A 23,756-nucleotide genomic window follows, 5' to 3' on the forward strand; every position below is an offset into this window, starting at 1 on the left:
ATGTCTCGAGAGCCCCGCGGTAAAAAAAATCTGCCCGGTGTGGGGCTCGAACCCATGGTCCAAAAAAGCAAAAGGCCTGGTTTATAGCTCAACCTGTTACCAATTAATCACCACCCTAACGGCGGGCTCCGGATTTTTTTGCGCTAGCGACCCACCGTTAGGGGGGGTAATTGGCGCTGACACATCCCACCACCATTGGGCCATCTACAACACCCCTTGGTAAGGTCTCTCTGCCTCCGAAACTGTCGAAAGTTACAGAGACTCCTTAGAAGTGCATAGAGCCCGGCGCTATATGCAGGTAATGTATTCATATACTACATATACAGGAGACCAAATCCGGATTTGAGCTAACAAACATCCTGCATAAACACAATGTCTCCAATCCTCCTAAAAATACTGGCTCTGATCAAACAAGACACGCTGAAAAAGACTGTCGGATTTATTTTTCATAAAAACCCGTAGTTTAAGCCCTATCCTGGGGAGAAAATCAGCTGAATCATCCTGTTGTGCAACACATCTGGCCTACATATAGGCTATACGCCTTATCTGTTAAATGCCAACTAGGTCGCCTCATATCAATGTGTGTATGTAGGCTAGACTTATAAATAAGCGTGTACGCCTTGGCTGGGGAGGCGCCCAAGGGGGGGGCCTCTATTTGTTCTGGGGAGGGCCCCAAGAGGAGGGTGCGCCAGAACCTATAGTGTGTATACGCCTCGAGATGGGGCTGGGAGCCCCTATTTGCCAGGGGGAGGGTGTTTAGGGAATGGGGGGTTGGGAGCCTCTATTTGTTATGGGGAGGGCCCCAAGGGGGGGGGGGGGGGGGGGGTGCCAGAACCTATACTCTGCATACTACTCGAATCGTATATGCATGTTGGACGAAGCTATATGTGTAACTGATGATAGTAAGCTGATAATCTGTAACGAAGACAACTTCATAACAAGTGCTTTCTATGTTCACAGGTCACCTTGTATATAAAATGAGAGATTGCCAAGGTCACTAAAAAACAATCATGGAGGTTCCGACGAGAAGCACAATTGAAAGACTATGTGGATAGGCCTATAAACAGACTGGATCAGTTTTTTGGCCGCAACTGTGAGCTTAGCATGAATTAATAATACGGATGAGAATGAAGCTGAAATGCCTTAGACTGTTTCCCATGACAATACTGTTGTCCATAAGAGGTTTTCAAACGGAGTAATCCTCCCTTCCATACTCTAACTGTTCATGGCGGAGACAATAAGAGAAAACATAGTCTAATGTTTTTGAAGACCTCGGTGGTACTTGCCTTTCACTAATATGGCGCCGGAAATTTCGCCAATAACACGTCAGAATCGTTTGTTTACGCGGGGCACGCTAGTTTCATCCACCTATAAAGCTGACAAATACCAATCGACGTTGAACACTAAGCAAAAATCAAATGTAATCAGAGCTTATTTAATATTTAAAGTAATACAGTAGTCTTTTGTGCTTTTTAGAATGATATCGCATGTAGGTAAGACTCACATTCGAAAAGCTCTAGTTTTACAGCATCTGTAAGGCAGTGTATATTGATTTCTACTGCTCAGTTCTGGCCGGAACCTATTGATAAAATATTGGCGCGACGGCGGACGGGCGAATTGTGTCGTTCTCTGAGGAGAGACTGCGTCAGATGGGGGTCTGGTTAAAGAGAGGCGATCTACAGGTTACACCAGTGCACTCCTTACTATTTATGTATTAAATTTGTCAACTTCAACATCAAAAATATATATGCCCTAACGTTCGCGTGGTACAATGCCATACCACCAGCTGCAGCTTGCAATTTTCTTTACAATGGAGGGGCCTCCGTGGCTCAGTTGGTTAGCGCGCTAGCGCAGCGTAATGACCCAGGAGTCTCTCACCAATGCGGTCGCTGTGAGTTCAAGTCCAGCTCATGCTGGCTTCCTCTCCGGCCGTACGTGGGAAGGTCCGCCGGCAACCTGCGGATGGTCGTGGGTTTCCCTCGGGCTCTGCCCGGTTTCCACCCACCATAATGCTGGCCGCCGTCGTATAAGTGAAATATTCTTGAGTACGGCGTAAAACACCAATCAAATCAAATCAAATCTCTACAATAGACTAAAATATCAACCTGACCACCATTTTTTGAGCTGTGGTTCCTGGAAATGAATACATAGCATTGTTAGCTCGGTAACCTCCAGGGAGGGTAGGAAGTAACACTGGCCAAAATGATTGCAGTTTTATCCAAAACAGACAAAATCCTGATATATTTTAACCACGTGCAAACTAGCAGTTCAGGAATTTATAGTGTATCAACAACCTAAAACGTCTGTGTGCCAGTATTACCCATTTAGTTTACTTTATAGTGCGAAGGCAAATCTTAGACCCAACTGCTTGAATTGCGCATATGTAACCTACAGCAGTCCGGAATAGAATGACACGGTAACGCCAGGCGTATGGTACGGGTTAAATAACGCATTCAGTGGATTTTGTAGAGAAGAAAATCCATTGCATGCCTTGCAGCCATATATGTAATTTTCGCTCCAAATTTGTATACATTGCAGTAAAAATGGTTTAAAATCTGCTGGGTTTTAAAAACGCTTGCATATTTTTGAAATTCAAGTACAATGCTCTAATCCACATGTATACCCCCAGTAAGGGCCTCACCGAGACTTACGTGTATGCAGATTTCTAAGACTGTCCTGAGACTCGTTACATCCGGGGGCTATCAGCCTATCCGGGAACATCGTCCTGTAAGAAGTCTGGATCTGGAGGAATTGAAATCATAACCAATATACCATTATATAGATTTCCGTGTGTGTTAGCATGGGCTTTGAAATTCGAAAATCTTGCCTAAGGCCGCAGAATTGCAGAAGTATCGAGACTGGAAATTCGCTTATGACCCAGGATTATATCAGGATTATGACACTGTATTTAATCGTTTTCTTATAACTTAATCAGCGCCATTCACTTAAATACTCTTTCAACCCACGTTTCTGCGGAAGTGTAGAGAGGTATATTATATCGGGCCTGTCCGTTTCTGTATGTCACGCTTTGGATTCCCTGCAGTAACAGTACCAACGTTTGTCTGATTTTGATAAAATACAGGTTCCTTTCGTTGAACATCAGATCTGTGTATTCTGAATTAGTTTGCTTTGTATAATGTGTATTGTCAGACTCCTTTAGGTTCACCAGAATAAAAATTAAGATGATTTTGTGACAGTGTTGGTTTCAGTGATTAGGGCGACCGCTTCTTATCGGTTGGAAGGATCAAGTGGTGTTACGGTTTCTGCCATTGTTTGCCAAATTTTATGTACAGCAGAGGTACTTCGGCATCATGTCTTTGTACTTCGGCATCATGTCTTTGTACTTCCGCATCATGTCTTTGTCCAGATCTACCTACAGGGAGGCCATATGACATCTATGCATGTGTCACATCTCGTTTTTCGTTAGCACGTATTAGGTGAAATAAGTGCCGCTGTATGACTGCTCTTGTTAAATGTTTCCCATGTTGTCTCTTCAGAGAAAGGGAAATTGAAAATTGTTTGGTGTCCCCGGAGTTTTACGCTCGCAGCATTTAGTGTACGAGAGTACATGTATAGGCTGATGCGTCATCTGTTAACTGTAACATATAAACCTGTGAAAAATAATTTGTGTAAAATATAGTGAAGTCTGTCTAAGCAATGAACAGCATTTGTTTATATGGCCAAAGAAATGACAGTGGTGTACATACTCATTTAATAATCACAGGGTTTTGCTTCGTATTTGGCGAGGTGTGCATGATTTTCTCTGATATACATGTACATCTCTTGTCTTAGATGTCATAGCTAAATGTTTATCTATAGAAAACAAATAATCAGTATTTCACGTACATGTATGTATATACATTGTGTGAAAAGCTTATCTTCATGATCTTCATCTTCCACTCTGAGGCACAACTGTTTTTTGTGGCCTACATGTAATTTTCTCAACAAGGTATAGCGGTGTAAAATGTTCAAAGTCAAGTGAAAACTACGTGCAAATAAGGGCTGAATAAAATATAACTGAAATGTTAACAATAGATGTTTTGTAACTTTAAAATTATAATATTTCAAAGTGAAAGAGTTTGGAACTGAAGGATAATTGGAGCTAACAATTCACATTTTGGAATATATTTCCGCATTTCTTTGTTCACATCTTTATATTTATACTTATATTTTCTTGCTTGTGTGAGTTTACTAGTCATAGCACATGGGAACACCTGCCTGGAATTGATGGCTGAAACGAATGTGGCTACGCGCCGACAAATTATTTGATGCCAAGCTGTACGTAGTATACTGAGGCCAGCAAGGGAAGTACAGAGGTGTTCAAGGTAAGCTTATGGAACAAGACAGGGCTGTGAGAAACCTACAGAGCTAATCATTACCTTACCTTACCTTACCATAGCAGGCCTACCATAAGTACACACAAGTAGGCTATAATAGCATGTCCTGACTCCAAATGGTCAGGACTGCACATTCTTACTCTACTTGCAGACATTCAGGTATCGGCGTAATTAAAATGTCCGTAACTTGATACAAAATGTTGGTATTACATGGTGGTCCCTGTCCCTCATCACGTGCTGTCAAGTCACATGACCACCTACTTGCCGGGACAAGGAAGAAATTTTTTATTTTATTTTTGTTTGATCAGTACGTATATCGGAAATCAAGAATGAATATATTGTTTGTGGTGGAGGTATTTCTCCTCGTGGCTGTGGTAAAGTGTCAGTACAAACCAACGTGGGAATCTCTAGATGCTCGGCCGCTGCCGGCCTGGTACGACGAGGCCAAGTTCGGAATATTTATACACTGGGGAGTCTTTTCGGTGCCCAGTTTTCGATCTGAATGGTTCTGGTGGGACTGGCAGGGAGTAAACGATTCTGACGTTGTAGCGTTTATGAAAAGTAATTATCCTCCTACATTCACGTATCCTGATTTTGCTCCGACATTTAAGGCTGAGTTTTTCAACCCGGAACAGTGGGCAGATGTAATACAGGCGTCCGGAGCAAGGTAAACTTAGTTCATTTGATCAAAAGTGTTGTAAGAGTTCTGTCCCTTGTTAGCTACTGCGTTGTACTTGGGAGTATTATATACAGTATAGTCCAAGGTTGTACTCATGATGTCCTTGTGCACGTCCTCATGGCACCAAGATTGGACTGATTTTCCCAACACGAGCGTTCAGTACCTCAAATAACATTAACTATTTTGTAAACTAACTTCCGTTAAAATCATTTACTAATAGGAAATAGGCAAGGCGTAAGGCCGAACGTAGTGTGTCGGTATAGGCCTATTTTTTCAATTAAATTAAACGTTGAGGCCAACAGTTTATGATATTTACCTGCCTCAAGTAGTCATTGAATTCAAAAACCTGGTATGTCAATTCCGCAAAGCACTTTACAGAAACTAAATGAGCTGTTGAACGGCAGCACAGGCCGATTTCTGGTGTGGACTGAAGAGAGATGATTCTTTTCGACCATTTCTGAAATTAAGTTTCAATGAATTTCAGGAGTTATATGCAGAAAACGCTATAAAGTGTATATCATGAGATAATGAAAATCAAAAGGGGGGCCTCCATGGCCGAGGAGGTTAGCACGCCACAACAGCGCAATGACCCAGGAGACTCCCATCAACGCGGTCACTGTGAGTTCAAGTTCAGCTTATGCTGGCTTCCTCTCCTGAAGGAGACCCTGACAAGTTGCCAAGTCTCCAACATTCTTCAACCACTGTTTGATGTTATTTTCAATGACTGTAAAGTTTATGGAAGATTTTAAATAAGATCTCCACATCCAAAGTTCAGAACTTTACCAATTGAGCTGAGGTAAATTCCCTCAGAGTGTGTAAACTATGATCATTCGTACACACCTCCAGCTCTTAATAGATCAGACTTTGGGCGTATAAACTATCCTTACTACACAACTGAAGTCCAAATTGATCAGACTGGACACTGGATATTGAAAATATTGAAAAATGGGCTCTGCCTTCAACCTCACCTTGCTACGTTCGGTAATATGCCAAGTTCTAAACATACACTGAGGAGGTGGAATATTTTTTTTTAACCCTAGTTCAGTTAAATAAACGTTGATGTCTATTTTCAACAATTTCTGATATTTTCTGGCATCAGTGTTTAATTATTGAACTGAAAAATACCGTCTGCCCTTTCTGCAAAGTGTTTGCGGAATGAAGTGGGCCTTTAAATGCACTCTATAGCTGCAACACAGTTCCCCATTATGAACATAGGCCTATACCAGTCAGTTTTTTAATTTTTTGCCAATGCCATATCTACAGTCCAATAACAGATGATCTGAGGCATGTAGTATTTTTAAACTCATGACTGAACTGTCTGATCCATTGAGCTTGCTGAATCATTTGATTATACGGCAAAGAACTCACAGTTGTTCGAATCAGGAGTTTTGTAGTTTTGTCGGTACCAAATCCACTGGCGAGTTCCAGGAAATTCTACGCTCTTTAGCCTTGTGTTGTAAATTTTGTAACCTCAGCAAATAAGAGTGACAACTTTTGTAAGTCAACTTACCATACTCTCTGGTTAAACTCCTTTTTGATGTACTTCATTTATTGTACCGGTACTTGAATACATTATCTTATAAATGGGAGTTTGGTTGATCAAGGGATCTGGAAAGCACATTTTGGACCACAAAATAAACACTAATTATGATCCCAAAGTAAATAAATTGTTCCTGTATATACACGTAGGTATGTAGTGCTGACCAGCAAACACCACGAAGGGTTTACGAACTGGCCATCCAAAGTATCCTGGAATTGGAACTCGATGGATACAGGACCTCACCGAGACTTGGTTGGTAAGTGTGCCCTGTGTCGGAAGAGTTGGCAAGTCTGCCCCGTGTCTGTAAGTCTGTGTCATGTGGGAAGAGTGGGTATGTATCTGGATGGTAAATCTGCACTGTGTGGGAAGAGCTTGTGTATATGTGGAGGGTAAGTCTGCCCCGTGTCTGTAAGTCTGTGTCATGTTGGAAGAGTGGTTATGAATCCGGAGGGTAAGTCTGCCCCGTGTTGGAAGAGTTGGCAAGTCTGCCCCGTGTCTGTAAGTCTGTGTCATGTGGGAAGAGTGGGTATGTATCTGGATGGTAAGTTTGCACTTTGTGGGAAGAGCTTGTGTATATATGGAGAGTAAGTCTGCCCCGTGTCTGAAAGTCTGTGTCATGTTGAAAGAGTTGGTATGTATCAGGAGGGTAAATCTGCACTGTGTGGGAAGAGCTTGTGTATATGTGGAGAGTAAGTCTGCCCCGTGTCTTTAAGTCTGTGTCATGTTGGAAGAGTGGGTATGTATCAGGAGGGTAAATCTGCACTGTGTGGGAAGAGCTTGTGTATATGTGGAGAGTAAGTCTGCCCCGCATCTGTAAGTCTGTGTCATTTTGGAAGAGTGGGTATGTATCCGGAGGGTAAGTCTGCCCGAGTCAGAAGAGTTGGCAAGTCTGCCCCGTGTCTGTAAGCCTGTGTCATGTGGGAAGAGTGGGTATGTATCTGGATGGTAAGTCTGCCCTGTGTGGGAAGAACTCGTGTATATGTGGAGGGTAAGTCTGCCCTGTGTCTGCAGGTCTGTGTCATATGGGAAGAGGTGGTTTGTGTGTGGTGAATAAGTCTGCTTTGTGTGGGAAGTATTGGTATGTGTTTGGTGGGTAAGTCTACTTTGTGTGGGAACTATTGGTATGTGTTTGGTGGGCAAGTCATCTTTGTGTGGAAAGTATTGTTTTGTGTGTGGTGGGTAAGTCTGCTTTGTGTGGGAAGTATTGGTATGTGTTTGGCGGGTAAGTCTGCTTTGTGTGGGAAGTATTGGTATGTGTTTGGCGGGTAAGTCTGCTTTGTGTGAGAAGTGTTGGTATGAGTATGATGTGTAAGTCTGCTTTGTGTGGGAAGTATTGGTATGTGTGTGGTGGGTAAGTCTGCTTTGTGTGGGAAGTATTGGTATGTGTGTGGTGGGTAAGTCTGCTTTGTGTGGGAAGTATTGGTAAGTGTATGACAGGTAAGTCTGCTTTGTGTGGGAAGTATTGGTAAGTGTATGACAGGTAAGTCTGCTTTTTGTGGGAAGTATTGGTATGTGTGTGGTGGGTAAGTCTGCTTTGTGTGGGAAGTATTGGTATGTGTATGGTGGGTAAGTCTGCTTTGTGTTAGAAGTATTGGTATGTGTGTGGTGGGTAAGTCTGCTTTGTGTGTGAAGTATTGGTATGTGTATGACAGGTAAGTCTGCTTTGTGTGGGAAGTATTGGTATGTGTATGGTGGGTAAGTCTGCTTTGTGTGGGAAGTATTGGTATGTGTATGATGTGTAAGTCTGCCCTGTGTGAGAAGTATTGGTAGGTGTATGGTGGATAAGTCTGCTTTGTGTTAGAAGTATTGGTATGTGTGTGGTGGGTAAGTCTGCTTTGTGTGGGAAGTATTGGTATGTGTATGATGTGTAAGTCTGCTTTGTGTGGGAAGTATTGGTATGTGTATGATGTGTAAGTCTGCTTTTTGTGGGAAGTATTGGTAGGTGTATGGTGGGTAAGTCTGCCTTGTGTGGGAAGTATTGGTATGTGTATGATGGTAAATCTTTCATGTGGAACAAGTTCGCATGTTTGGTACGGTATGTAGTCTTTCATGTGGAATAAGTTGGCATGTTTGGTATGGTATATTGGTATGTAAAAACTTCTAAATACAGCAAGTTCATCATGTACCAGAAGAATTAATGTGTTTTACTGTCCTTATCTTGGAGATGCTATATGTATCTGTGTTTTAAAAATAGAGCCCACGAAAATCCACTTATGGAAACCTTAATTTGAATCATTATTATAAAGAAGCTTACAGTGTGCATTACTGTCTATTCAGTTTCTTACACAGAAAATATGGCAAATGCCATTTCAACGCTTGAGAAATTCTAATTCTAATATTTCATGTAATACAACCTTGTTGGTGACCATTGTGGTAATGTTTCTGTTTTTAACTGATTTTGACCAATCATAACAGGTGACCTTGCAGCTGCCATACGTAATCAAACAAGTGTGATATTCGGCCTTTACCATTCCTTGTTTGAATGGTTCAACCCACTCTACCTGCAGGATAAGCAAAACAACTGGACTACCCAAGATTTTGTTAAGGTTTGTGTTATCTCAGATGGGAAGCAGAAGTATTTTAAATCATCATTTTAAATGTGTGTCTTCAAGATAATGTTTATAAAAGCTACATCAGTTGAATTTTATAAACTTTTGGAAAATGTTGTCCAGGCGTGATGATTACAAACTACAAAGGTGATATTTACACTAAAGAGTTAACCCTCATTGTCCAATCTTCAACTTTGTGTTCGATGTCGATCATTCAGTCGGAATAGTCAGGTTTAGTTTTTTAATAGCTTCTAAAAAACTGAAGCAGAAAGTGGAAAAAGAAGTAAAACATTAAAACATTTCAAGATCACATTTCACATTTTGCCATGGAGGTATTCTATTACCCAGTTGCTGCCTTAGGCACCAGATCAGAATAATCAAAGGCATTAGAGGAGGGTGGTGTATATCCCAGGTCAGTGAGAAAAGTGCACTTCTCCTAATCTTGAGGTACATAATGTCTGCCTTTGTTGCAGAGAATTTGTAAATTGCACTTGTCACACTATGCATTGGGGGTATTGGTGACGTTGACGACCGTCTGTGCAGTCTGGCATCTGCTGAAAACCACTTGTCTTACTTGTGCATATTTGTACCTCATACGTATATAAGTTTATCAGCTGCTTGCCAAAGGTTGGTGGTTTACCCTTGAAATCTTGACCCTTGAGTTCCTCTTCTCACCATACTGACACCCATAGTATAAGTGATTCTTGGCGTTAAACAATGCAACAAAGCGTCAATGAGTGAATCTGAAGTATTATGAATCTGTCTGACCGTCCAACAGTTGAAGCATTTTATGAATGTTTATCTACAGGAAAAGACTGAAGTTGAATTATTTGATTTAATAAACACTTACAAGCCCGATCTCCTCTGGTCAGATGGGGAATGGGAAGCTCCAGCCTCGTACTGGAACTCACAGCAGTTTCTGGCCTGGCTGTACAATGATAGGTAAACCTATAGAAACGTTGAAACTCATGATATTTTAGTTATAACGTATTACATCCAACCTGCCTCTTGGGAACTACGTGCAGTTTGACTTGAAGCTGCAGGTGGAATATCTGTTAAGCTTGTACGCAATATTAGTAGTGATAATGAGAACGGCATAATGGAAAACCAGGCTCAGTAAAACACTTTATGAAGCGAATTAATTGCAGTTAAACAAATCTTTGCAGTGAATATGTTTTATTCTTTTTTCCTCACGGTAATACCACGTATTGGCGTAATGTTTTGTTGTTTTTTAACTCACAGCCTTTGTCTTTCTTTTGTACTTCGTAAAATGTTAGACCCTATTCTATTGAGGACCCTACTCAAACAGAATTACACTTAATGTCTCTACAACGACTTTTTGTTGGTTTTCACCTGTTTGAAGCCCTGTAAAGGACACTATTGTGACTAATGACAGATGGGGAGCGAGGACCCTCTGTAAACATGGCGGCTATTATACCTGCAGTGATCGATTTAATCCAGGTAAGGAATACTTTCACCTGAAGTAATCTTAGAAGTGAGCTCATTTAATGGCATAAGTTGATAACGGTTAAAGTCTATGTCTTTTAACTTTTTGCCTATACCATACTTTCCTGTAAAATGAGTGGACTCATTTTGAAAACAAATGGTATGCTGTACACTGGGCGTTGATCCAGACATGAATTTACAATAGCAGCCCTACAAGCGTTTAGAACAAACTCAGCGCAGTAACAATACAAAACAAGCGGTTGAGTTACACTATAATTTCAAAACAATTCCACATATGGCAGCCTCCATGGGGGATAGTTTAGGTAACTCGTGCTGTTCTCCGTCGAAACGCATGCCCTCGTTTTTGAATACTTATGATGGCACCCGAGGCAATGGATTCTTGGTGTCGAGGGGACCTCCGTGGCTCAGTCGGTTAGCGCGCTAGCGCAGCGTGATGACCCAGAAGCCTCTCACCAATGCGGTCGCTGTGAGTTCAAGACCAGCTCATGCTGCCTTCCTCTCCGGCCGTACGTGGGAAGGTCAGCCAGCAACCTGCGGATGGTCGTGGGTTTCCCCCGGGCTTGCCCGGTTTCCACCCACCATAATGCTGGCCGCCGTCGTATAAGTGAAATATTCTTGAGTACGGCGTAAAACACCAATCAAAAAAAAAAAAAAAAAAACCTTGGTGTCGAAAACAAGCTTTTGAGTGTTTAACATTATGAAAGAAGTATTCTACTTGAATTTCCGTGCAATGTTATGGACGTCCATCATATCCCTGTGACTGAGCTTGTGTTGTTACATGTCTCTGGCTAAAGGCAATTTTGATAGTGAATATGAGTGATTTTACAGAGAGCTCATCATAGTCAAAACAGCTGAAAGAAAGAGACTACATCTGCGTGGGCTTTAAGAATATAAGCCTACTTTTAGGGGATTCCTAGGACGTGTATGGTGGGAGTTTTGGGACAAAAAATCCACACTTGGTAACCAGATTAAATCCTCAGTATGTACGAAGAATAGCTCAAATTAGTAACCTTCAGTAAACATTTAGGAACATTTTTCAGATTTTGAACGGTAACACAAGAACAGACTTTGTTGATATTTTTTTGAAAGGTAATCATTTTGGCTGCTCTAAAATAACAGCAAAACTGCGAATGGATTTGTGCTGATCGATATTTTGCCACACAACTGCCGTATATGACCTTAATCCACCAGCTGCGGATGGTCATGGGTTCCCCCTGGCTATATGGTGTCTTCCACTTATGACTACGATTCGAAATTATTTCATTCCACTTAAGCCTACGTAAAGGATTAGGACACCCTAATACCCAATACTATAATCCGATTTTCGCCCAGTTATCTAGTTATCTAGTCACTTGTCAGCATTCGGTATAGTCTGAAAAGTGTTCACTTTTGGCAGGCTCTTGTATATAAACAGAACGAATTCCTGTGATTCCACCATAACTTGGTTAACACTTACGATGGCCGCTCCTATGACCTAAGTAGAATTTGGAGGACGCAACCTACTTCGTAACGGCTTTATGGATAGAAGGAATAGGAAACTTGATACCAGGTGCTGGTGGATATGTGATTTTATCGGGCGTCGAGCTGGGCTTTGCACTGATAATAATATTATAAATGATAATCACAACCACGGACCAAACCCTGCAGATCCAAATGTTTTCAACTTTCTTGCAACCTTGAAGAAAGGTCCCGTGATGGAGTATGCCGACTCGGTGTCTGGATGTTGTCCTTCTGATTTTTTCATAACATAATGATATTAAAGTCTGATCTGTTCGATATTCGATATATATCTAAGAATAGACAGTTTTTATCAATATCTGAGTTTTGTCATGCTTGACTGATCGCACCTGACCTGCCACCTGAGGCGTTAATCCTAATCCCTTGCCCCTCCATTCCTCTTATGCCTTCATTCTCTTTCGACTTTTCTACTCAAGTTTTTCAAATCGTAGACATAAGTGGAATAAACCGGCTATATGCTCTGTTTCCTCACACCACAATGCTGGCCGCCGTCGTATAAATGAAATAGTCTTGAGTGCAGGGTAAAACACCAATAAGATAAGCAAATTAATCCATCGGTTTTATAGTTTCAGTATTATTATAGGCATATACATGTACATCCACTCGGCGATGGAAACCTGTGTGTGAGTATCGCATTAATATGGGCTGCAAATCGCTGCCGTTACAAACATGGACAGAGTCATTCCCAACATTTTTATCTTGTTGTTTTATGTAGGCGTTCTCCAGAAACACAAATGGGAGAACGCGATGACGCTAGATACCAAATCTTGGGGTTTCAGACGCAATGCTCCACTGACGGATTACCTAGACATGGAAAACCTGACGCAAATTTTAGCAGAAACAATTAGGTAAGTGACAGTTTGCTATGCTGAATCCTTTTAAAAGCAAAAACAACACCAGACGAAATGTGTACATGCGACAAAATAGTATCCCACATAAAGTTTAAAAAGCGTACCTTTTTCTTTTTTTTTTAACGGAGATATCAAAGTTCAGTGAGCTAAAACTTTCACAACCAATTTTAATCAATTCAGACGCGAGGTATTTATGTACCCCGGTAGCGTCCCCTGAACCCTTTTTTGCCTGTTGACCATATGTGCGTAGTGTACGGATGACTCGACGTCGTGTTTTACGGTTTTTCTAACATCGCCAGATTAAAAATTGACTAATAGCATAACGACTCACGTCAGAAGAAAATGTCTGTGTCTTGTTTCAGGCCTCGTCCGAAATAACCTACTGCTGTAGTATTTGTTGCCTTTTCTCTTAATAGGTTAAGACCCACGATTATCTCTTGTAAATATGAGTAATCTGATTTGCGAAATCACAATTGCAAGGAGGAACGGCTTACCGCAAACACAATGAAATTAAACAACCGTCGCATCAAAATTCAGTATAACTGGGCGTTTGAAAACTCATTTTGGTAGGCCAGTTTGTGTTGTGCTTACTGCTTATATAGTGTCACATGTTGGCATACATCATGTACGTGGCTGCAGAAACTAGCTGCATTATACATTCCAAATAAGCTTTAGTAACAGGTTTGTAGAATGCATAGTGAAAGTTAAGGCTTAAATATCAATACCAATTATACTGCGTTATTGAAACTGTTTAATTGATTAAATAACGTGCCACTGATACCATGATTTCCAGACTAAATAACTACCACTTATACCATGATTTCCAGACCAAATAACGTACCACTGATACCATGATTTCCAGACTAAATAACGTACCACTGATACCATGATTTCCGGACTAAATAACGTACCACTGATTCCATGATTTCCAGACTAAATAATGTACCACTGATACCATGATTTCCAGACTAAATAACTACCACTTATACCATGATTTCCAGACTAAATAACGTACCACTGATACCATGATTTCCAGACTAAATAACGTGCCACTGATGCCATGATTTCCAGACTAAATAGCGCATCTATGGTATACATAATACATACCATGTTACACTTGGGAGTATCTGAGCTGAAGTGCTTAAAAAAGGTTTCTAACGCATCAATACCCGATCTCCATGCCTTGGTGTTTATGCACTTCATTGTCATTCTCCAGTTGTGGCGGGAACCTGTTAATGAACATCGGTCCGACCGCGGACGGGCGAATTGTACCGATCTTTGAGGAGAGGCTGCGTCAGATGGGAGCCTGGTTAAAGGTTAACGGAGAGGCGATCTACGGCAGTCAGCCATGGACCTTCCAGAATGACACGGTCACACCAGGCGTATGGTAGGAATTCCCTTTTTTGTGCGAAGGGGAAACAGAGAAGGCAGGTCTGAGAATCGGAGAGTTCAAAAACACTTAGTTACAAAAAGATCTGCAAATTTTCACATCTGTTTTTACTCCTTCGTGTAAATGTTTCTTAAACAAGTTCATTCGAAGACTGTATATGATGATTTTGTTAACATCTAAAGCAAAATGTCCCATTCGGCTGGGGTATCATTATCACTGCAACAAATCGACTGCATTGAGGTAGGAAGTTCGAGTCCAGCCTTTGCTCTTTCGTCTGGAGCTTTCCATCAAGAGGTGTGTCAGGTAACCGGAAATAATTTTGAAACTTAAAACTTAAAGCCACTACAGGCAGTTAGGAAGTCTTGGAGGCAGATTATTTGTTTGTGTGATGGCCGGTTATATAAGTTTCCCCTCATTGTATCGGATACAGTTCATCTGAACTATCGTCTGGAAGTTTGAAAACCGACACATTTTCTTTCAAGCATATGTAACATGAGCCATCAAAGACATCTACGTTGAACTCTATGCCTTTCATGTGTGTGTTTTTTTGTTTTTTGTTTTTTTTTGTTTGTTTTTTTTGTTTGTTTGTTTTTTTTGTTTGTGTAATGTTTGTGTTGTATATTCTGCCCCATGAGCAGTCCATGAGTTTTTTTCCCATTTTCATGTCACACGTTTGAAACCATGACACACAAAAAATTCAACTCTGTCTCATTAAAATCAGATCTAACTGAAGTCGAAATCTGATATAAATTTTAGAGATTATTTTTGAGCTCTAGACATTTTTACCACCTCATAACTGATAATTTATGACAAATGCTTAAGGATTCCAACTTCCAGTACTAAAACACAAAGCACCATAACGAGGTTTTAAATTTGGAGTTAAGTCAGAAATTGCTTTGTGAAATCGGCCCCAGTGTCTTAGACTCCTTCTCCTTTCTGTTTCAGGTACACCATGGCTAAACGTGTTGCAAGCACCGCGGTATACGCCATTGTCCTTGATTGGCCAGACGGAGACATTCTGTATCTGGCATCTGTCAGCCCTAGTTTACAAACTAATGTTACCCTGTTGGGTTATCTAGGAACATTTGATTGGAGAAGGCCTGAATCAGGTGGAATTGAGATTATCATACCACCGATTCCAGCCAGTCACATGCCTTGTAAATGGGCGTGGGTATTCAGATTTGAAGGTTTAGAAACCTAGCCCCTCTTGAAAAAGGCGGTTGCCTCCCCTTGATTATTTTGTAAATAGGCACACGTGTATACCTGAGTAAGTAGGCCTACATATATATTTGTATGAATAATTTTGTCTTTTCTCCATATACTACTATTGAATAAAAGTTAGAGACGTAAATATCGATTATATAGGCGTAGTGAATGTGTTGTGTTGGTACGGTTGGATTATCATTGGCCCCGTGTGGTAGGCCCATGTATTAAACCTCATGCTGTGGTTGTATCAAAAACACTTGAGCTGTTCATTATAAGGTTGAAAATAACCCCATAAAGCGTCGAAGGCAGCTTTAGGTCAGGTGCTATGTACCTGCCGAGGTTTGCGTGCCTCTGTCATGCTCTGAACAGCGAAGCGAGGTTTTTCTCGTGAAACTATATTATTTATTTATTTGTTTGATTGGTGTTTTACGCCATACTCAAGAATATTTCACTTATACGACGGCGACCAGCATTATGGTTGGAGGAATCCGGACAGAGCTCGGGGGAAACCCACGACCATCCACAGGTTGCTGGGACCTTCCCACGCACGGAGAGAAAGCCATGAGCTGGACTTGAACTCACATCGACCGCATTGGTGGGAGGCTCCTGGGTCATTACGCTGCGCTAGCGTGCTAACCAACTGAGCCCCGGAGGCCCAACCCCTAATTTAAGTATAAAAGGTATTATGTTACATACTTATGGGGTAGTATGGCGTATATATATACATGTGCTGTATGACAAAGAAATGGATATTGACAGGTGACCGGTGACAGGTGTCGACATAAATAGACAATTGGCTCACCCTAACGGTGCCATATACATACTGTATACAGTAGTTACGTCAGGGATAATACCTCCCACTCTTAATGATCAAACAAGAGAACTTTATGTCGATTACACACATCAGTTGGCTAATTAAACGTAGAGTACATTCAAGCTTCCCTACTTTTAGGGTCCCAACAGCGAGGCTCGTTCACTGTAATATTAAATTCCCGATGAATTCCAGGAAGCTTCGATATATCTCCGAATATGTCGGTGCGTTGGCTAGCCAGTACCCCAGCCATAATGCTGGCCGCCGCCGTATAAGTGAAATAATCAAAATGAAACACCAATCAAATAAATAAATAAATACATTGGAAATGGTTTGTACAAGGCAGTTAATATGGGCGAATACTATAATTGGCAAGTCTAACCACGTGCGGTGCATAAAACACGTTCTTTTGTGAAAACGCGACTGCACTTGTGCGAGGTCATGTGACCACACTTTCATGTGGCTGAGTATCAAGACGCGTGCAGAATAGAGTGAGTGAGTGAGTGCTTGGGGTTTAACGTCGTACTCAACAATTTTTCAGTCATATGACGACGAAGGAATCATTAGGGTGCATGTACATGTAATGTGCCTCCTTGTTGCAGGACGGATTTCCACCGCTCTTTTATTTAGTGCTGCTTCACTGAGACGACTTACCGAAGGCAAGTAAGCTGCCCCGCCCGAGCCATTATACTGATACGGGTCAACCAGTCGTTGCACTATTCCCTTCGTGCTGAACGCCAAGCGAGGAAGTTACAACTTCCTCTTTTTTTAAAGTCTTAGGTGTGACTCGATCAAGGATTGATCCTGGATCTACCGGTCCCGAAGCGGACGCTCTACCAACTGTGCTATCCGGGCCGGTCGTGCAGAATAGAAAAAATACGCTAACAATTTTTGAGAAACAATTCTCATGCCACGCCTCACAAATGTTGAACATGCCAATGTATAGTAGCTGGCGTGCTCCCGGCTGGCGAATTTACTCTGCATGTTGCACGTGCCATTAGACGGGCAATTCACAACCTGCCCACTCTTGCATCTTGCATCACAACCCGCATCTCAAACGTGTCCGACATCTGGGCGTCCCATGTCAGGACGGCCGCATGTGAAGACACATGCCGAGGGCACTCAAACTCGGTTTCGCCTTTGACGACTGCAACGTCAATCAGTAACACGCTGTTTAAGTTTCGCGTAACTGTCCAGACCATATCAAACCGCTTGCGCGCTTTCCGTCTTCGTTCCCGAGATCCATATGTTGGACCGATTCTGTCATAGGGCAAAACCGGTAATGAACGTCTACGCTGGGCAAGATTTCACCTGCTAGAACCAGAGATAATAGAATAGGGTGACGAATCATATTTAACGCAACGAATTGCCCACGGAATGCGAGCGTGGCGTCGGAGCGATGAACGTCACGCCCTGTGCTCCATACAGGGATTTGATCGATTTGACCATATCGATCCGCTTTCTACGGGAACGGGCGCTCACGTCTTCTCGTAATTCGTGGGAACCTTCACGCAGCAGGATATTCGTGACCAAGTCCTTGTCCCGGATTTGATGAAGTTCATGGCTGCTCATCGTCCAGGCCTGCATTTCCATCATGGCAATGCGACACCACACACAACTTTGACACGAAATACCCTGCAAAATTCGGGCATTGACGTTATGGAGCGACGATCGAAATCACCTGACCCCGATCCCATCGAACACGTAGGGGGTTTTCGTGGAAGAAGATCCATGAGACATCAACCTCAGGATGTTCAAGAGCTGGACGCCATGTTTGTGGTTCAGGTTGCTTAATACTGTGTTTACAGGTGTCAGGCAGTCAATTAGATGACGTTGCCTTACTGAACTCATTACACATCAATGAAGTCGCTGTGAGTTCAAGTCCAGCTCATGCTGACTTCCTCTCTGGTCGTACATGGGAAGGTCTTCCAGCGACTTACGGATGGTCGTGGGTTCCCCTGGGTTCCCGGGGTTCTACCAGGTTTCCTCCCTCCCACATTCTACGCGGTCGTATATGTGAAATATTCTTGATTACGGCTTAAAACACCAATCAATCAGTAAATCCCCTTGAAATAAAAAAGTAACCCCGCCATGCTACTTTTGACTGTGAAGGGTGCACCAAGCATACCTTAACGCCTAATCCTGTTTTACTGTACAGTCATAACATTCATAATCCAGATTTATCCACTAGCAAAACACTTTGTTCTATATGGGTAAGTTTGGAACATAGAGTAGCTTTTCCTGTGCGGCATATATCCACCTGACTCGAAAGCTGATGATTTTTGATCAATTCATTATAGATACAATCATGTAGTATAGTTTACCTAATGATGAACAGCAGATACAGGAGCGAAACAACAACAACAGGCTTACACAATCACGGTCGATGGCAGGTAGAACTGGATAACACAATTAATTTCAATTCTCTTTACGAAAGAGAACAAAAAACGTTAGAAACAGTTATAGTTGCTGTTTTACTGTAATGAACCGGATATCAAAATATTTTTTGGAGCGTTCGACCGTCTAGAAAAGTTGGATGTTTTATAGTGCTTCACTATATAGGTTGCATTTTACTGGCTTGTCAAAAATTTCTGTTTTCATACTGAATCCTTTTCAAAGTTGTGCGGGAAATTAGTATCTGATCGGGTAGAGATGACGGTCTGTTCAATTTGAGTTGGAAGACGATAGTGTTGGATACAAAAGCGTAGCGATGTCGGTTGTGTCTGGCTTGATGAAGATCTAGAACGCACAGTCCGGTGATACAGCCTAGTACTGCGTTCCTCAACATCCCCCAGGGGAGGCAGGGATGTAAAGTAATGGAATGGTGTATTAGTGTATCTATAAGTATGTGTGTGGTTTTGGGGACAATAGTTAACCAGCGTCAAATCAATTACTTATAAGCCGCAATCGGTAGAGCCATCATGAAGGAGAGTATTGTCTTAAATATCCCATAAAAAATGTATATCACAACCCAAAACAGCTTACCCTGATGATTTCAGTGCACATGTTCCCTGTACAATAGATTTTGGACCTTTGAGTTTCCAGAATATCAGGTAAAGAGACAAGCCATAACTGATATAGAATTTGGCTTTTTACTTCATAGACATTTACCGATTCGGCGCCTTAGAATATAGGTGGAAAAAATGTTATTTGTAGTATATTCATCAGAATGCAGTCGAGATTAATCTGAAAAAAGTAAGTTTATAATAACATATAATGTGGTAGTATCATTGTGCTATTGGTATAATTTGTAAACAATATAGAGGAAATCATAAGTATAAAGCACTAGAGGTTACTCCCCTATATAATCGGTTCCACATCGAAGGCAGTTCAACGAGGTCCAAGTATATCTGACCACATGGATCAATGCTGCTAAGCTGTAGGTCCCTGCACTTCAAGGCCAACCTTCAGCCTAACCGATTAGTTGGGATTAGTAAATTTCGGGTGCTGTCATGTATATGGGCACCAAAGGCTATTCATTGGCCAGAAAGTTTGTTGTCACGATAACGACGGAACAGTAAGATGAGCGGACATTAGTGGATTGTCGGTGCAGTCATTCGTAACTTAATTATCTTGTTTGGAGTTATACACTGCATTCCGTTTTGTGATTGGGTGTCTTTAAAATTATACCGAATTTATTTTTTATAAAAATACATAACGTTCATCCTGGGCTTTTCCAGTAAGCTTGCAAAATTGAAAGCAGTAGGTCTCCAACTAGCTTTTCCCGTTTTAACTTCAAAACTTGCTGTTAGCCATTTTCTCAGGTGCCACCTAACCTAGCTTGTTAATTATGAAATAATGATGTATTCCCGGACATTGATCATAATAGCTCAAATGAGGAACGTTTTTCGAAAATGTCTATACAGCAACCGCGTAAACAAAGATACCTTGACATAATTTGGTTTAGCCGGAGATATTTTTCGAAGGCATCGACATAAGCCTTTGGACCCTCTCAAAGCCGCCTCACAAATGGGCCTTTCAGAGGTCCAAGATGTCGAAGAAGAATTAAGCGGGTTGGAATTGATGTGAGGGAACTGACAGTAAATTTGGTCTCTCCGGGATACAGCTTTATTTGTGTGTCAGTGATGTGCTGTTGTCCCTTGCCTTCACCATAGTGACAGTTAAATTGAAATGACCGTTAAGCATTGAACTGAACGGAAAGCCGTTGTACAAAACTCCCATCAACCATCAAGCTTCCTTAATCGGACTGAAAAGGCCTTTATTTGCGCAGAAATTGGTCAGATTCAATGGAGGTTGAAAGGAATGATTGCTGGGTGTTGTGTTTGTCATCCATGGCCAGCTAGTTGCGTCTCGTCTATGGGAATTTGGTATGGAAGGAAACACTGGGTAAGACTGGGTCTGCGTAAGCGCCTCTTAAGTGTGATGACCCGGGTATTAAGCGGAACATTAATTCTCAGAAATACCTCTCCAGTCATTAGTGAGTCGTGTATTTTTAACATCACCTATACTTCCATTAGCTAAGCGCCAAACCGCTTCCGAATCCTTGGACAGCATCCTTTGAGGAATAAGTACGAATTTAACAATGAAAGCAATTTGATCCAACTTTTGGTTTTGTTTTAACGATCGAGAAAAGCAGCTTGATGGAGATGGAGGAATGAAAAATTTTGTTTTCTATTCCTTAAAAATAATGATGTCTGCTTTCATCCAACTGTCTGCTCTCATCCAACACTTTGGTGACCTATAGGTAATCAATGGCGTAGCCTTTTATACACTGTTTACCGTGGGGGGTTATAATCTGTACTGTATGCATGTATTTTAATATAAATATGGCAATTCACAGATATTATTGATAATATAAAGGACGAAAACTCCTTTTACGGGCATTTTTGTTACATATTGCGTTATAACAAATTGCATTCCAGACTTTAACTCAAATTTGTAATAAAAAGCATGTTGTAGTGATTGTTACAAAAAGTCACTCCGAGAGTGTAATAAACCCTCGCAAAAAAGCCATAAACCCTTCCAGTAAAACCTAAAACCCAAACGGTAAACATCATCAATCCTCTCCGTAATAAACTTAAACTGTGGCAGTAGACATCACAAATCCCCTTTGTTAACATAACATACCCTCGCAGTAACCATCATAAAGTCTTACAGACGCCATCAAAAACCCCCAGGGCATAAGACATCCTCACAATAAACATCACGAATCCGTATCGTAATTGATCGCAATTATATTTTCACAAATTGTGTTGGGCAAAGTCACAAATATGGTCTTAAACAAACATTTTCGTCATGCAGTATTCACACTCATATCTGCCAGGCTAGGTTTGGTCATCTTTAGATGAAATTTTTCAGTGACTTTTTGAATCGAATATGCAATTTGTAATAATGTATTACTAAAAGCCACACTGGGATACTACAAAAGTCTTAAGCCTACATTTGATTGAAATATTTTCAGTCGTACAATTAAACAACATATTGAGCTCAACACTGGGTGTATATCAACCTTTCCATTGCAACAAGCACACTTCACTAGTAAATGAATATATGATGACAAGTATGAAGGTTTATTGCGTTAAGTACACGGTTGTGACAAGTGACAGATGGGGAAGTGGGACAGCGTGTAAACATGGAGAGTGCTTCACCTTGACGATCGGTAAAATCTCCGGTATTTTCTCGCCTAGTTCAACACAGGGCGACAATACAGCATTTTAAGTAATTCTAGACTAGTGAAGTCCCATAAATTGCAAGTTATACCGATGCATTTTCCCCTCATTCTGCTTAACCCATGTTGCTAGGGGTAGTAAATTAACAAGAGGCGGTATTTCATAGGTTAGTACACTCACTCACTCACTCACCCGTTACTTGTCACCATTTACCAACTTTCACATTGTCTTCGCGGATCTGGTTTAACTCTCTATACTTACTCTCAACGTATTTTATCATTATGTATTTTTCACTTTCCTAATCCTTCATTATACGTAGTAAGTTCGGTGCGCCTTTGTACTGACATACTGAAGGCGTCTACTCACCAATAGCAAAGCAAGCTTGCTGATTGTAGGCTATACTGGCACAACGGTACAGAACTCTAGGTATATGAATAGAGATGCTGGTTATAGAGCTTAGCCTACACAGGATGCGTCATGAAGGCAATATCGTAATGGTGCTATTTCACGTTAATTTCTTTCCATGGAGCTTACGCTAGTCATTCGTATTTATTTATTCGTATTCAACCGTTAACGGTTGCAATCAAAATGCTACTGGGACACTAATATTTGTATTCAACCTGAAAACCTATCCACGGTATACGAGTTTAAAATTTGAATTGGTGTCATGCCCAGAAGATCGACTGTCTTCCCTGCAACACTGAAAACTAATGACCGCTTCTCACTTACACGCTAGCAGATTTATATATAATTTCTTCCTTGGGTACCGGTGTTTTAGGTTGTTTTGGAAAAGGGTTTTGTAATTATCAGCTTCAAACGCTCCTTCATGGTCTACGAATAGTAGTATGCAGAGTATAGGTTCTGGCACCCCCTCCCCCTCCCCCCTTGGGGCCCTCCCCATAACAAATAGAGGTTCCCAACCCCCCCATTCCCTGAACACCCTCCTCCTGGCAAATAGGGGCTCTCAGCCCCATCTCGAGGCGTATACACACTATAGGTTCTGGCGCACCCTCCCCACAACAAATAGAGGCCCCCAGCTCCCCAGCGGAGGGTCTGGCGGCTATCGAAATTTCATATTAGAGAGACATCGCAACTAGGCATACGGCGATATTGCACAACGGCGCGTACAATGACCAATCACCAAGAAGCACGAGCACTACGGGAGGAGTATGAGACGCTCATAGGCGTGCGGCCCAGGTACCCAAGGTCCCGCATTGCCTTGGAAGAATTGCAGGGGTTCCTCGACAGGTATAAAACGGCTGGGAAGCAAGACAACATGTCTCAATAATTGCCGGTGGCTTCTCATCGGCTCCACGGAGCTCTGTGGTAAGAGTTGTCTGGAGGGGTACTGCGGCTTCCACCTATACCGTCTGCGGAAAGGTCCTGGCACCCAGCCATGTATTCGCTGTGGTCGGGGTGTTAAAAACCAATTTCGGCTTTGCGGGGCCTGTGGATATCATAATGTCCAGACGCGTGAAAGGCAGCGGAGGCGGAAGGCTTTCTTGGACGAGTTCAAACGGCTGGCGGCTATCGAAATTTCATATTAAAGAGACACCACTAGGCATACGACGATATTGCACAACGGCGAGTACAAACAGCTGGCGGCTATCGAAATTTCATATTAGAGAGGCATCGCCACTAGGCACACGGCGCATACAGTGAGGCACCATCAGAAAGCGCGAGCACTAAGGGAGGAGTTTGAGACGCTCCTAGGTGTGCGGCCCAAGTACCCAAGGTCCCGCAATGCCTTGGAAGAGTTGCAGGGGATCCTCGACAGG

General features: G+C 41.9%; 1 protein-coding gene across 1 annotated transcript; it reads left to right on the plus strand.

The window, feature by feature from the left end:
* Positions 1-4,616: 4,616 nt before the first annotated feature.
* LOC135468889 (alpha-L-fucosidase-like) lies at positions 4,617-15,672 on the plus strand. Its single transcript, XM_064747351.1, has 8 exons — positions 4,617-5,004; positions 6,706-6,812; positions 8,972-9,102; positions 9,914-10,047; positions 10,469-10,566; positions 12,806-12,938; positions 14,158-14,328; positions 15,277-15,672. Exons 1-8 carry the CDS (start codon positions 4,667-4,669, stop codon positions 15,530-15,532), a joined length of 1,368 nt encoding a protein of 455 aa, XP_064603421.1. The 5' UTR covers positions 4,617-4,666; the 3' UTR covers positions 15,533-15,672.
* The last annotated feature ends 8,084 nt before the right edge of the window (positions 15,673-23,756 follow it).

Source organism: Liolophura sinensis, chromosome 6, assembly GCF_032854445.1.
Source record: "Liolophura sinensis isolate JHLJ2023 chromosome 6, CUHK_Ljap_v2, whole genome shotgun sequence".
NCBI classification, from domain to species: Eukaryota; Metazoa; Mollusca; class Polyplacophora; order Chitonida; family Chitonidae; genus Liolophura; species Liolophura sinensis.

Excerpts from the sequence above, each read along its gene's own strand:
- LOC135468889 (XM_064747351.1), top strand. The coding sequence starts at position 4,667 with ATGAATATATTGTTTGTGGTGGAGGTATTTCTCCTCGTGGCTGTGGTA. Across the intron at positions 10,567-12,805 it reads CAGTGATCGATTTAATCCAG|GCGTTCTCCAGAAACACAAA; the intron begins GTAAGGAATACT and ends TGTTTTATGTAG. Across the intron at positions 14,329-15,276 it reads ACGGTCACACCAGGCGTATG|GTACACCATGGCTAAACGTG; the intron begins GTAGGAATTCCC and ends TTTCTGTTTCAG.